Here is a 14123-nt window from a genome sequence, read left to right as displayed (position 1 = left end):
TCGTCATACCTGCGCGACTGAAGACCAGTCCTGCCCCTCGAAAGTCGCGTGTGACCGGGGCTGGTTCCCCCAAGAGCAAACCGGCCTTTCACGCTCGACCTGTATCTCTATATTTGCTATGTTTCCAAGCTTTGGGGAGATGATTAGCGGTATCCACGCTGTTTCCATGCTTGTCGTTAGGTGATGGTAAGTACGGTCGTGCCCACGTGATGGCAGCCGAATGGATTAATGCTTCCATATCTGCACCTAGGAAACTATGAGGCTTACGTAACTTTATCGTGGGCGCCATGTTGAGCTCCTGTTAGCGCGTCGAAAAGGTACGCTTAATCGGATGCACTAATCTCCAGTCTACATCCTCAGTAGCACCGTGGAAGCTGTGAAAGGTGCCCCGTTATGGCGTCTGTGACGTCACGGGCAAGCCTTCTACACACGTCAATAGAGTGTTTCGCGATGCATTGCGTGCTCTCCAGCTACGCGAAAGAACTTCTTAACTATTCAACCGCGTGCCCCGGCACCAAGTCTTTCTTTCACGCGATCGATGTTGCTTTGACGCTAAGACGGGAATGGTTTGGTGTTGCACTATTTAGGCGTCGCAAAATCGCCCGCGCACTGCAGCTGCCTACTCCGCCCACTTCCGGCCGTGGCGGCTTACGTCACTTCCGCGCGCACCGGTTACGTCATCGCAGGGTGCGCCGCGGCTGGCGTTCGCCGGTGGGATTCGCAGCGAATCAGGGGCCGTATCTGCGAAAGCTTGAGAACAGCTCTGCGAATGCGGCCCCCGGGTGAGGCATTTGCTGTGTGTTTTATACAGTGTTTATATAGATATCGACGGACTGTGCAGGGGTGTGTGAGCATGCGCGGATCAACGTCCTTGCTAACCTGCACAGCAAGCGCTGCGAACATTTATTTTGTCGTCATGTCCGCGCCGCCCAAACAGTAGAACGAAGGAGGCGAGAGGCTGGTTGAGTGACAGGGCGTGAAATGCAGCCAGTTCTTTCGCACGCTCATGCACGCCAGCTAAGTTGTTGCTTCTACTTTTTTTTAAATATATATATATTATTTTGTTGCATAGTGGGAAAACATGCGGAGGGGGCAGCGTCACGCGACAACATGGAACCAGGCTAGTTTGCGGCTGTTCCAGCTAGTCTTATAGGAACTCGTGCTTGCAGGCTCCGAACTCTTTCTGAAGCTTGCGCGTCGAGATAGTAGCGCCTATCGAGGTTATCGGTTCTCGATGCATTCTTCGCAGTTTAGGAAAGGTGCGCACACGAAAGAGTTCCTTATCCACTACTGGACAGAATAATTGTCAGAATTTCCGGAAAATAATGCGATTCCTTCTGTTTATTGCACATTCGGCATAAAACAAATATTTTGGCAAAAATATATTCAGCAAGAAATTGTGCGTTGTACTTCTGCGATAGATCACGTCGTTACATACGCGACTAATTTTACTCAAAGGGACCCTGTCAGTGTGTGCCTTTCAAGTTGCCACTCGTTTGATTTCGTCAGGAATATATATACATATATATATATAAACTCATGATGACTCGTTGCCACAAGATGGTTCTGAACTGAGCTATAGCGAATTAGTTCAAGCGTTCCTATGCTTTAGCAAGCAACTTAGATAACAAGTAAAAAAAAAGGGGGAATACGTTGCTTATATTCTTCGCCGGGAGGCAGGAACAAGCAATGTATTCAGAGGCTGAACTAGACGTATTTTTTTAACAGAATATTTGTAGCAATATTTGTGTCGCTCTGTAGACTAAAAAAAAAAAAAAATCGCATTGCTTGTGAGTCAAAATCATGACATTACGTCTTTTACAGGAGGCACAAAACGCATTTACATATTCTTCTTTTCTTCTCGTTACTTGCTTTTATATCTCGGTCTCATCGGTCTTTTGAATATATACTATTCTGTCGCGCGTCAAAGTGGAGGACCTGTCTCTTACGTATAACCTGACGAAAGAGAATCGCCTGGGAAACTCGAGCCCACTGTTGGCTTGCAGATTGCCATGTGCGAAACGCTGCCGTGACGTCACCAACGCTGCCTTAGTAGGATGCATGCAGGATGGGTATAAAAATGGAGCAACCACATGCGACGTATCTCTGGCCTACTTTTTTGGGGGGTTGTGCCGACGATGTCATAAAGGCCGAAATGCGAACCACGAGGAGTTCGTTTCAATAGGGGGGACTGCGCGGAACAGCGTTTCGGGCGGGCCTACAGCGTGTCTTAGCGCAGCGCGAGACAGGCGCGCCAACGCTGAAGATACGCGAAAGAGACGCCTCATGTGGTTTGGCGCCTTCGTCTCAGGCGGGGCCGATCGCCACGTTAAGGAGGTCAGAGAAGTATGTGTACTCACTACTACCAGACGCACTTCCACCGCCACGAAAGCATACCGAGGATCACAGCCGACCACAGGAAATCGAGCACGATAACGCGGAGATAATGTACAGTATATGGGATACAAGAGATGGATTGGGAAGCCATGCAGGCAAGCCCCATGTTCAGGTTCTCGTGAGGGGAGGAGGCAGGCGGGGGTGACGCAGTGAGTGAGTGTTTGCGCCACGCATCACCACACCACCACCGACAACAACAGCAACGACGAACAGCGATTGAACTTAGCACACCGAGAGAGCTTTCTGACAAGCCATGAAAATAAAGCTATACAGACTCGCTCTACAGGAGGCACAGGTACTCTTTTTTTTTCATATTTCTTTTACCACTCCATGCGCTATGCACCGACCACAAAATAACTCTTAGCGCAGTGACTGTAACTGTAACTCTTAGCTTAGTGACTGCACAGGAAAAAAATACGCTTTGGTCGCATTTCGCCGTAGACTCGTGTAAGAGTAATCTTTACAGGGCGTGCGAATTTTCACACTCGAAGGTAACAGCCATGCTTGTATTTGACTTTATTTAATTCTATAGGGAAACGGTTGCAGCATGAATCCATAGCTAAGTTCGTCACCAGACGTGGTTTATTATAACGCATAAAACACCCCATGACGTTGCAGTCACGCCTGAATTACTACTGCAAATTTTACTTACACTAAGGTTGCATTTACATAAGATTCAAGGTGACCGAAACACCAAAGCTACCACGGCCTTTATCTTTGTTTATGGTAGAAACACGGCCGTTATATTTGAATGCGAAAACACGCAATATCATATAGGTTTACCGAGATTAAAGCTGTACACATACACACTCACGAACATTGTTTTATACCTTCTGAAAAAGCAAACGTGCGAGCCCCCTTGATGCTGACGTCACTGGTTCGAACCAATGACGTAAAGAGGCACCAGGTTGTACACAATACTGCTGTATTCCGCAAATCTACGTCCTTCCGGTGAAAAAAATAAAGCAATGAACATCGACACTCGTCGATTGGTAACTAGGTGCGACTTAGGCTTATAGACTACACACTTGGGTTGGTCAACACTTCTTCGCTTGCGCGCGGGTTATCTCCAGCTGTTAGTTGACAGGGGGCGCCACCAGGAAAACGAAGTAATGTGCAGAAATAGCGTCAGAAGCGAGGTGAAAGCACATGCTGCATGTATATCCAATGGAAATGGGCACAACAAACGCTGATATCGGAGACATATGTATTGCGAGCTGCGTTTCATTGTGCGGAGTGCGATGCGTATCTCAAAGAGGAAGGCGCACGATTCGAGGAGTTAAGGGAGCAGTTTGAATTATATCTGCATTCCTTTGCCCACGACAATGTTACGGATAACGAACTATGTGGGAAGAACGATTAAGGCAGCGATAATGGAGCGATAAGGGAGCATCGGGAGCGAAAGAAAGTAACGCGAAGAGGGACGAAAAACTCCTGTTTTTCGCGTATTATTGTAACCATTCAGTGTACACTTTCTATTACTAAATTTCTGCGTGCATTTATTTCGGTTGAGCACATCAGGGCCCGGATTCGCAAAACTGCTCCTAAGTCTGTGACGTCGGTGATTGGCCATCGCTGCGGCGCGATTTTCTCGTTATCATTCCGATCACTTTCGGGCGAGTGGCAGGTGATCGAACGTCGGCCATAATGAGAAAGCGCTCTCGCATAAAGGAAGTCTTGCGAGTAACAGGCCTAATATTTTGTGGCTTTAGCCTTGGCACATCGAGTGCTTCGTCAAGATCCGCCATCCCTTGCGTCCTTTGTGGATCGGAGTTCTTTAGTCACACCAGAGTTGCGGAGCCATCTTGTGTTCGCCGCGTGTCAAAAGTTTGACGCGCCTCTTAAAGTAAGATGCTGGAGGCATAGCGAATTGCCGCGTCACCTGTCGTAGACGAAGTAAACTAAATGACGTCGCCGAATTTGATGCCTGTGCCGTGGGAAATATGCCTGTTCTGAATGCCAGGGGAAGTGAAATGTTAACTCCGACAGTTTCTAGGTGGGGGGTAGGGGGGGTGGATCGAGTTTAGCGACTGGTATGACGCAAGTACTCTTGCTATGTGTTAGTTGTAAAGTCGAGCAATACTCGTTCGTCGCGCAACCGCGCGGAAGAAATTAGTTTACCGAGGCCTAGCGGGAAACATAGCGCTGTTATATGCACATAGTATAACTGCTGCAATTTATTCCCCTCTTTCATTTCTACACCCTTTGCAGCGACGGCGTGTTATAAGGCGAATATTGCGATAGGCATTGCTTTCTCAGGCGTACAGTGTACAGAATGCAGTGTCGTCGTTTATGAGACTGCGGTACCAATAACTGAAACGAAAAGGCACTGACGTCCGGATTACTCTTTAAAAATAGTGCAGGCAGTACATAGAAAGTCTACACGTGCTTTGTGATAAAGTCTATAGATTAACATACAGACAGCCTGTAGACTTGTCGTTTTATACTTATCATCAACTATTGTCTGTAGATATTCTGAAACCAATCCTTTTTGGACACCTATGAACCACACACAGACCAAAGGAAACGGGACCGTCAACGAACATTGTCGACACTCAACGTATAAATATCGTACGGGCGAAGAGACAAGTCACCGGGAAGGTAGATAATTTTACAATATGCCTGCAGGTGGTCTATAGACTGCGAAAATCCACATATGTATGGGCATTTGCTATGTACACAGCCCGGCCATTGACGATATTCCAACAGGAAATTTCTGCGGTGGTCTGGGTGCTGCAACTATATGCAAAGGGAGACAAAACTGGCGGGCAAGGCAAGGCAAAGGCTGAAATTCAGGACGTGCGCGAACACACATACGACAAACAACGTACGTGCACACACACACATCCAAGTTGGTGGTGAAGTTGCAGAAGGGTTAACGCGGTCGCTTTCCCTCCACTCGGCGGCCGGTGAACCGTACGAAGGTATGAGAGCACACGCATTTCGGGGGTGTGAACGGGCGTCGGGTAATGTAGCACAGACTTGCGTTGTCGCACACACACACACGAACACTTTGCACACTTTGCACAGAGCGCACGCACGTAGAGTCGGTTCAGTTATGCGCGCAACTGGCGCGTCATGTGCAGCCGACTTCGTCACCACGTGTCACGGAGCCGATCTGACCTTGAAGCACTCGAAGGGCGAAAAAAAAAAGAAAAAGTTATCTGCCGCTTTATACAAACAAGACGTGGTTGCCGCTTTGTGCTGTCACATTCTTCGACGAGTTCCGATGGGGAGGACTCCGTTGATTCCCGTTGACGAGGCAATCGAATCCGACAAGAACTCGAAAGCCTCCGGTGACGTAGTTGTCGTCGAAGAGTCGAAATGTTCGTGACAGGCTCTCTTACATATCAGTGCCGTGATCGACATGGCGTTTTGACTTTGAATGTGATGCAGCTATTACGGCTTGTTTTTTGGCCAGACGCAAATATTCCTGGGGCAAATCACCGCCGATTCCGTATGCGTTGGCAGCAATGCGAGCCAAGTGCGTGGCCGGGCCGCGTATGTTTTTGGCGCATTCGAACTACGAGCTGAGGAAAGAAGAAAAAAAAATGTGGTTCTCAAATTTCCTTTCCACGTTATTATCGTGGTATATTAATTCTTACTTGAACAGCGCTTGTCGGTTATTTAAAGCAGCTATGTTCACGCAACGTCGTAGTTATCACTTAGGTGCGCAGAATGATAACGGCTATGCAGTCGCGATAAACTAGGTGGAGTTCATCGAGGCGGTCGCGTTAAAAGACGAAGAGTTCATGCGTTGTTGCTACGGGCTCACGTGTTATTTGCTTATTAAACCGTTCTTATTAAAACGTTATTAAAACGCTATATTCCGCCATCTCTATTCGTTCCACGCGCTAAAACAATGAACAGACGCATTGTTTGCTATACGGTCAGCATGTTCAAAACATTTTATTCACGTTATTAGGTTAGAAAGAAGCCCGAAAGACAATGCCCTAACATAAAATTAACTGTTCCCAACAGGTGAATGCTATTACGCGTAAGTTTTTGGAAAGCGTGTCTTTCGAGTGACGCTGTTTCTTTCCAAGGCTGATTTTTCTTGCAAAACGCGGCTCTCTGCAATTAGTAAACGAATTTTTTTGTAGCCAAACTTTATGATTACAATGATTCTGCAAAGTGAGGTGTAACCAGATGTTACGGAAAAGAATAATCGACATAACAAGGTGCTTACACTACCCTGTAGGCCAGTTCTTGGTTCCGATAGACTTTTCCAGTATCAGTATTTAACTTTCTCATCACACACCGGCAACAAGATGCTCATGCACTCGTCAGTGAGTCGTTGTTTGCCACGGATATCTTTCTTCTCATCGCCATGAAAAAAAAAAAAAATAACATGTGCCTCTCTTTCTTGATCCGTTGCGCGCAGTGCAAACCCTGTAATGCATTAGTGCTATGCGGTGAAACGCCCTTGCGTTTGTGGCCAACTGCCGTCGTCAACGCCTTCCGCCAGCTTCCCTCGCGAGGTCGCAAAGTGAGGTGGTCGACTCCTTAAAAGGTTCCAGCCAAATACTGGCAGAGGGTGTTCTGTAAACCCCGCATCGACGAATTCCAGGTGGGCTAGTTTCGTTTTACGGGCCCCAGTGATGCGAAATCGCTATTCGAATACCAAGGTTCTCGAGAAACCGATGCATGCAGCTTACTCTTTACGGAAACGCCAAGGAGTGTAAAAGAGAGCGAACGTCGTTGACTCTTTCGGTAGCTTCGATTGCGACTGCAGGGAAGCGCCTCCGTAGTGCTTTTTACAGCCTTAAAGTGATACCTCTGCTTGCCGTTCGCTGACGCTGCTATCGTTTCCTTCTTGGTACTGAAGGGCAGACAGTGACTCCGGAAATAGCCAGACGGCTCCGCAAAGATCCTTTTATAGCCTTTCCGTCAAAGCCTTGGGCAAACAAGGCGGCTCCTTGGCAACGAAGAATACGCAGACTCCTTTCGACTTTGAGACTTCTGCAGCTAGCGCAAAAAAAACAACAACAACAACAACAACAAAAAAAGCATTAACGAATGATTACAAATAGGAAGAGTACGGGACAGCGTGAGGGCACAGTGTGATTCCTGACGACGAAGGTGGGGTCACTGACAGAGTCAAAGCTGAAGTAGAAACGCCCCAGAGCTCTGAACAAGCCAAAGATAAAAAAAATTAGAGCCGTTTTAGAGTCCTGACCAAATCAACGAGGGATAATAGACAATAGATAGTTTTCACGCGAAGTTATGAATTCAGCCTTTCAGCGTGCTGGTAGCCAAACATGGCGGCCACGATGTCGTCAGTGCGCCGTAATGTCCCTCGTGCATTGTTTTGCTTTTTGACGACGACCGTTTGTCACCGTTGGTTTTCTTGCTCGTTTACGCATCTTCTCGACATTCTAGTAGCCCAAGATATGATGCCCGCGATGACGCGAATGCAAACCCTACATACGTTTCCATATTTGACTTGGTCGATGTCTGCAACCTTATCTTCACTGCGTTACCCGAATTCTCGTGGAAACCTCGACTTTAATTTATTCCTTACTACGATACGCTGTCCTACCGCGACAGTCACAGCGTCTGGCTGCCTACAAAGCGCCGAACATAGTGCGGCATCACTCTTTCGCTTTAAACCTTGCAGGGAAAACAAACAGGCGGCGGACGTCGACGCAGCAGCGGCGCTCTTGGCGCGGCAATTTCCCCGTCTCCTGGCCCTGTCAATCGAGAACCGGGTGACGGCGTGGCTCTCATCACGTGCACGTACACACACACACTCACACACGCGGACGCGCACAGAGTTGTTCAGTTTCACGGCGAGTCGTCGTCGTCGTCGTCGTCTTCCTCGCCGTTGCCGCGGGGTCCCGACGCAGACGCCGGCCCGGCGGGCGTCTGCAGCGCGTACCAGGCGAGCGTCAGCCGGCTGAGCTCGAGGCGGTCCAGCTGCACCAGGGCCGCGCCCAGCGGCTGGTTGTGGTCGAAGCCCCGGGCGCGCTCCCACACGGTGACGAGCAGCGAGCGACCCAGCACGTCGGCGGCCGTGTACTTGAGCGTCTGGCGGTACTGTGGCTCGCACGAGTGGCGGACGACGCGCGTCTTACGCTTCTGCATCTGGCGGTCGCCCTCCTTCAGGTACGTCTTCACGTACGTGTCTGCCGAGGGGGGAAAGGGAAAAAGAAAGACAGAGAGGGAGAGTGAGACGCGAATTTGCGCGGGACATCTCGATAAGGCACCTCCCACTCCAGGAAACTAACCGAACACCTCATCTTGCAGGCTGTACGGCGTACAGCCATAATACGGCACTGGCCATTCTTATTCGTAAACATATGGCGGCAAATGTTGTCCACAGCACGGAGCAGAGCCTGACTGTACGCGTTCTTCCATCTAAAATTGTCAAGAGCAAGGCACAGCCCCACTTATTCGTCACGAATGTTTATAGCCCGCCAAAACAGAAAGTAGACTTCTTCAAGGGGGTTGCGAATCTGCGGCTAACAAAATATTTTGATCATCTAATAGCAGGCGACTTCAACGCGCCACACACTTCATGGGGATAGTCCTCCAAAGGATCCGCACTACTACACCATATGCAACAGGTCCAGCTAACTCTCCTTAACGTGACCGACTCCCCGACGCGGCACGGAAACTCCGTAGAAAGAGGTGCCACGCCCCATTTGGCCTTCAGTAATGGACGACTGTCAGCGCGGTGGGTTAACACGCACGATACTTTAACGAGTGACCACAGATATTTCTGCAAATCAACGGATTCCCAAAGCGCCAGCGCAAGCAACGCCTCACGGATTGGAATGAGCAATTGCAACACCATAGCCACTGAGCAACCAACTACCGTTGTTTAAAAATTTCCGCAGCGCGAGCTCGGTCGATACTTGGGCGCACCGAACCCATGACATTCAGAGAGGGTTGTACATTTCGAGGCCTTCTGCTTAGTCACAAAATACGGTTATCCCACTTCAAGAAGCTAATATTTTTGCCTGCCTATTTTTGCCTAATATTGTTGCCGCGCAAGTAGTTAACGTGTGCCACGTTGAAAAGCCTCGGTCCTTGCTCTGCGTAATCTGCGAGTATAACCCACAGGTATGATTAACAAGTCGAACACCCGTTAGTGCAAAAATGTAATGGGAAGAATCTTTAAGATGTCTTTATGTCCTTTACACTAACACATTGATTCCAAATGCAAATAAAACGTGCCTGAAACTATTCTGTTGAAATGTTTGCTGCTAATGGACATTGAATGCAAATGTTGCGATGACGAGGTTCGCACTTACTTTAAAACGGAGCTTTTACGCGCAAGAGTTTCTGGCCAGCTCGTGAAATCAGCGGTGTTTGTCTGAAACCGTGGAGCAAGCGAACGAGGAAGGCGCCTGAGCCTCAAGGCTGGCTCCGGTTCGTCTGAAAATTTCGTCTGCACATGTAGTTAGCACTATGGGCAACGACAACTCAGAAATTTGAGGATAAAATTGTTAAGCGTCCTTCATACTCTTTAAACTAACACTTTGAACACAAAGTCTAACACGCATATGCCTAAAATTGCGCGGCCGAAATGTTTGCTGGTAATGGACAACGAAAAAAAATAATATGAAGAACCGACCCTGCTTACCGTTCGAGAATAAGTTGAGCATGTATTGGGAGGTGGTTATTTGAGTTCCTATATTGCACTCTGTTATGGGGTGCGCTGTCCCTCACCATCGTGTCTTACCCGTACGCGGAAGCCAACCGTTACTTCGAGTGCCACTTCCTCAAGCAACGCGTTCGTGACCCCATGCAGCGACTGCCATCGCCTCTGATCCTAGACGCTTCGACCAGAGAGCGTCTCAACGACAGCGACGCAAAGCGCTAGCTGTCACGAGGGAAGAATGCGAGAGCGCTCCCCTTACCACCGTGACACCATGCGGCACTGAACGGTGCTACCATGCTAGCGGTGCCACCATACTGTGACACGGCATGGTTGCGCGCGGTCGCGCGGGCTTTGTCTTGAAAGCGATCAGCTTTGGGGGCACAGTTTAGGTGGGCCGATGGCTCGTATATAGCTTGGCGTGCGCTGTGTTCCCACCGCTCAGTTTTCGTTGAAGCGATAGACAGCTCAAATGTCAATTCGCTCGCTGCTGCTGCCGCGATTCCTCACGCCGGCATTTTGAGAGCGAGTGTCCGCGGTCATCGAGTGTGAAGTGTTCATGTTTGCCTATGTGCGCTGACACCATGCTAGGTAAGTTAGATAGTAAACAAATGTTTACAAAGGGGCATTCTACTCCGGCGGCTGCTGCGTATGGCGCGGTCGCGCGAGCCCTGTCGTGAATGTGGTCTACGACGGGGACAGTGTAAGCGTCTAGGCGCACTGAGGGCCGATAGCGTCGTGTAGGCTATAGCACCCATACGCTTGCGCGTCACCCGCGTTCACGAAGTGAAGCGTCACCTTGACTTTCTTTTTGCCTTTTCCTTCGACTTTCCTGCTGGTGCTGTGGCTGCTGCCTTACCCAATATATACCCCACGTAGGTCGGCGCTCCAGTTTTTACACTGTCTAGTTCTGATCATTTCTGGGTTGTACTGTCATTGTGATCCTTTGATCGTCGTTATTCTGTCGTAGCAATATGCATGACCGTCATTACGTCGTCGTCATGCCCTCTTTGTCATTCCGTCATCGGCATGCGTTCGTCGTTGTCATTTAAGTACTCTCACACATGCGTCGTTTGCCGCCGTCGTATTATCGTAAATCCTGCTGGCTGCTGGCTACAGTCTTGCACAACTGGCCGTTACTGGACATAGTGCAAACAAACGCCGGATATAATGCGAATCGAGGCAGGCCGTGGTGGCAGGTGACACACGTAGGCGCGAACGTGGGCTCAAACACCAACATGCCGTCGTTGTGCTGCCGTCGTTCTCATTTTATCGCTTCCATGTCATTGTACTCATTCCTCCGTTCTCACGTCATGGTCATCTTTCCGCCGTCTTCACTCTGTCGCTGTCACTGTGTTATCACATCGTCGTTATCGAACAGAAAGCGGGGTTGGTTTTCTCGTTATCCATTAACAGCAAACATCACGGCAGCGCAATTTTAGTCATATGCTAGTCAGACTTTGTGCTCAAAGGGTTAGTCTAAAGTGTATGAATGACGCTTAACGATTTTTATCCTCAAATTTCTGCGTTGTCGTTGTCCACAGTGCTAATTACATTTGTAGACGAAATTTTCAGACAAACCGGAGCCAGCCTTGAGGCTCAGGCGCCTTCCTCGTTCGCTTGCTTCCGGGTTTCAGACAAACACCGCCGATTTCACAAGCTGGCCAGTCACGCTTGCGCGTAAGACCTCCGTTTTAAAATAAGTGCTAACCTTGTCATCGCAACACTTGCATTCAACATCTATTAGCAGCAAACATTTCAACATAATAGTTTCAGGTATGTTTTATTTGCATTGGTAATCGATGTGTTAGTCTGAAGAACATAAAGACATCTTAAATATTTTTGCCGTTACGTTTTTGCACCAGAGGTGCTCAAACAGTCATCGTCATCCTGCCGCCATCCTCGAGCCGTCATGGTCTTCATTTCATCATCATTCCATCATCATTCCATCGTCTTCATTGTATTGTCGTCCCTGTCTTGTCGTCACAGAGTCGCCGTCATGCTGTCGTGGTCGTACCAATCGTTTCACTGTTGCTTTCCCACTGTCGTCACGCCTTTGTGTTCACGCCGACGTCGTCTTTCTGCCTTCGTCATTCCATCGTTGCCATGAGGTTGTCATACTGTCGTCGCCATTCCTGCATCGTCGTACCGTTGTCATTTCCAGCTCCGTCATGCCATCGGCAAGCCGTCGTCGCCATACCATCGACAACATTCCTGCATCGGCATCACGTTATCATCACGCCGTCGTCGTCGCATCGTCGTCGTCATTCCTTTGACGTCGTGCGTGACATGAGCTCGAACTAGTGCCACAAGTTTATGTTGAGTGAAGTGTGTACAGCGAAAACGTGTCCAGCTCGGTCATGTGGTCTCGATTTGCAAATGGTCGCTCAGAAGGAACAACGTTCTTAACGAACAGCAAAGAAAGCTTCGCTTAAACCGATTCCCACTGCGCGTAGGATCCAGATTTTTTTCTCATGCATGTTTTTTCTTGTTTCCTTTTTTTCAGTTTTGACCAATGTAAACCTATGTCTGTCACCGTAGTAGCCCATTCGGACACAAATAATGATGGACAGTCGATAAATGCGTCAATTATTTTTATTCTCAAGGCGCTAAATCCTACATTGATATGAATTCAGAGCGGTAGGATTAAGCTCTGTGCGTAGTCTTGTGAGTCCTCCTAATTACGAGGGAATTAAATATTAATTTAATGTGCAGTAAGTCATGCTGCGTTTCTGCATACAAGGAACATAACAGATATGCTAAATTTTGCAAGTGCGTTTTCACGTGCATGTCTAGTGACCCAGATACAATAGCGAACTTCTCCCTAGAAGTGGAAATAAAGCAGTAGCGCACGACGTAGTGCCACAATCCTTTGCCACCGTCTCTTCTTTACTACATCTTCGCTGTTTGCAAGCCTACCTTCGGCTCTGTGGGGGCCATGAGTGGGGGGAGTTCGGCCACATTGTGTAGGGGCACGCTGATAGTGTGCGAAAGCCTACATTCAGTAATTTGCATATCCCATAATATCGCACGCACAAGTTAATTATTGACTGTCAGAATTACGAGACGCTGACTGAACGTGGAATGTCGAACGGCCTGTCAATCGTGGTAGTGTCTTCGCTGAAATGGTCGTCTGTAGTGATACAGTGAGTGCTCTGAAGTGGAACGGGCCAACTTTAGTTAAGCAGAGCGTTCTAACCAAAGCTCAATGCCCCCAATTTTTTTTCTTTGTTCACGACTCGACAGAAGTGATAAAATTACACCGACGATTGCGATACTCCCAAATGCGAATTTCGAGCGCGGCTGTTTACGTGTTTTAAATTCACTATATATTATGGCAAAGAATTTGATTCTGAAGATGCTCTCGGCGGCGGAGCTGAGCCTTTGTTTGGGCAGCTCATTTAGCAGCAGTGGCAGATGAGGAATTTCCACCGGTTTCGTCGCTCATTGTCCAGAAAGAAACCGTGAACACGGGAACGCGCGGCTCTCGCGGAGCGCATTCTCTAGCGGCGGCGATGCCACAGGTGAAGTAGCGCATGCGCCGTGGGTCCGAAGTCCAGGCCAGCGCTTTGTTTCCGCGCTGGCCGCATGCCTGGTCGTGCCTGCACTCCGCTTTCCTCCTCATCCTTTTCGCCAAACCCTCCCCGGCTTCCCGCCTCCCTATTGGGCTGCACCCTCCTCTCCGCTTTCCTCCTCGCGTCCTTCATCCCCCCCCCCCCCCCGCCGCGCTCCGTGTTAACTTTCATCTTTCGCTGTGCTTGTTCGCTCGGTTACGCCGAGGCCGACTCTCGCCGCAGGAACAGGCACCTGAGAGATGCGCGCTAAAACAAATCGCATACACGAATGTGTGCAGCGTGACCATGGAGTAAGGGCGTTGCTGAAGCGTTAAAATCCTTGGTAGTCAGCGCTGTGTCCCGTGTCACTGAGGAGTGTGCCGCCCTCGTGCTGTTGCTTCGCCGGGATAAGTCACCGACTAGCTGAAATGTGCACCTTGTTGAAGTTCACGATATCAGCGATATTGGAAGTATTTTGGTCGCTACGGGCAGGGCGAAAGCCTGTGCCCTGATAAATGTCTTCATCAATCATCGATCAGGCCACGGCGGCCGCTTTTCGATGGAGG

The 14123-nt window shown here is 49.0% G+C and overlaps 1 protein-coding gene and 1 long non-coding RNA gene across 4 annotated transcripts in view; one reads left to right on the top strand and one right to left on the bottom strand.

The window, feature by feature from the left end:
* LOC140213086 (uncharacterized) overlaps nt 1–14123 on the top strand; it is a 151337-nt gene that overhangs the window by 25914 nt on the left and 111300 nt on the right. The window lies entirely within an intron of this gene.
* The window catches only part of Fife (regulating synaptic membrane exocytosis protein fife), a 209729-nt gene continuing 203023 nt past the window's right edge, over nt 7418–14123 (bottom strand). For all 3 annotated transcript variants that reach the window (XM_055069086.2, XM_050175868.3, XM_072284197.1), the window contains one exon: nt 7418–8525. In XM_055069086.2, coding sequence (XP_054925061.1) covers nt 8185–8525 — 341 coding nt within the window. In that variant the 3' untranslated portion in view covers nt 7418–8184. The remainder of the gene's footprint in view (nt 8526–14123) is intronic.

Source organism: Dermacentor andersoni, chromosome 9, assembly GCF_023375885.2.
Source record: "Dermacentor andersoni chromosome 9, qqDerAnde1_hic_scaffold, whole genome shotgun sequence".
In the NCBI taxonomy this organism is placed as follows: domain Eukaryota; kingdom Metazoa; phylum Arthropoda; class Arachnida; order Ixodida; family Ixodidae; genus Dermacentor; species Dermacentor andersoni.
The sequence above is the reverse complement of the archived record's forward strand: the minus strand, read 5'-3'. Positions and strand labels throughout refer to the sequence as shown.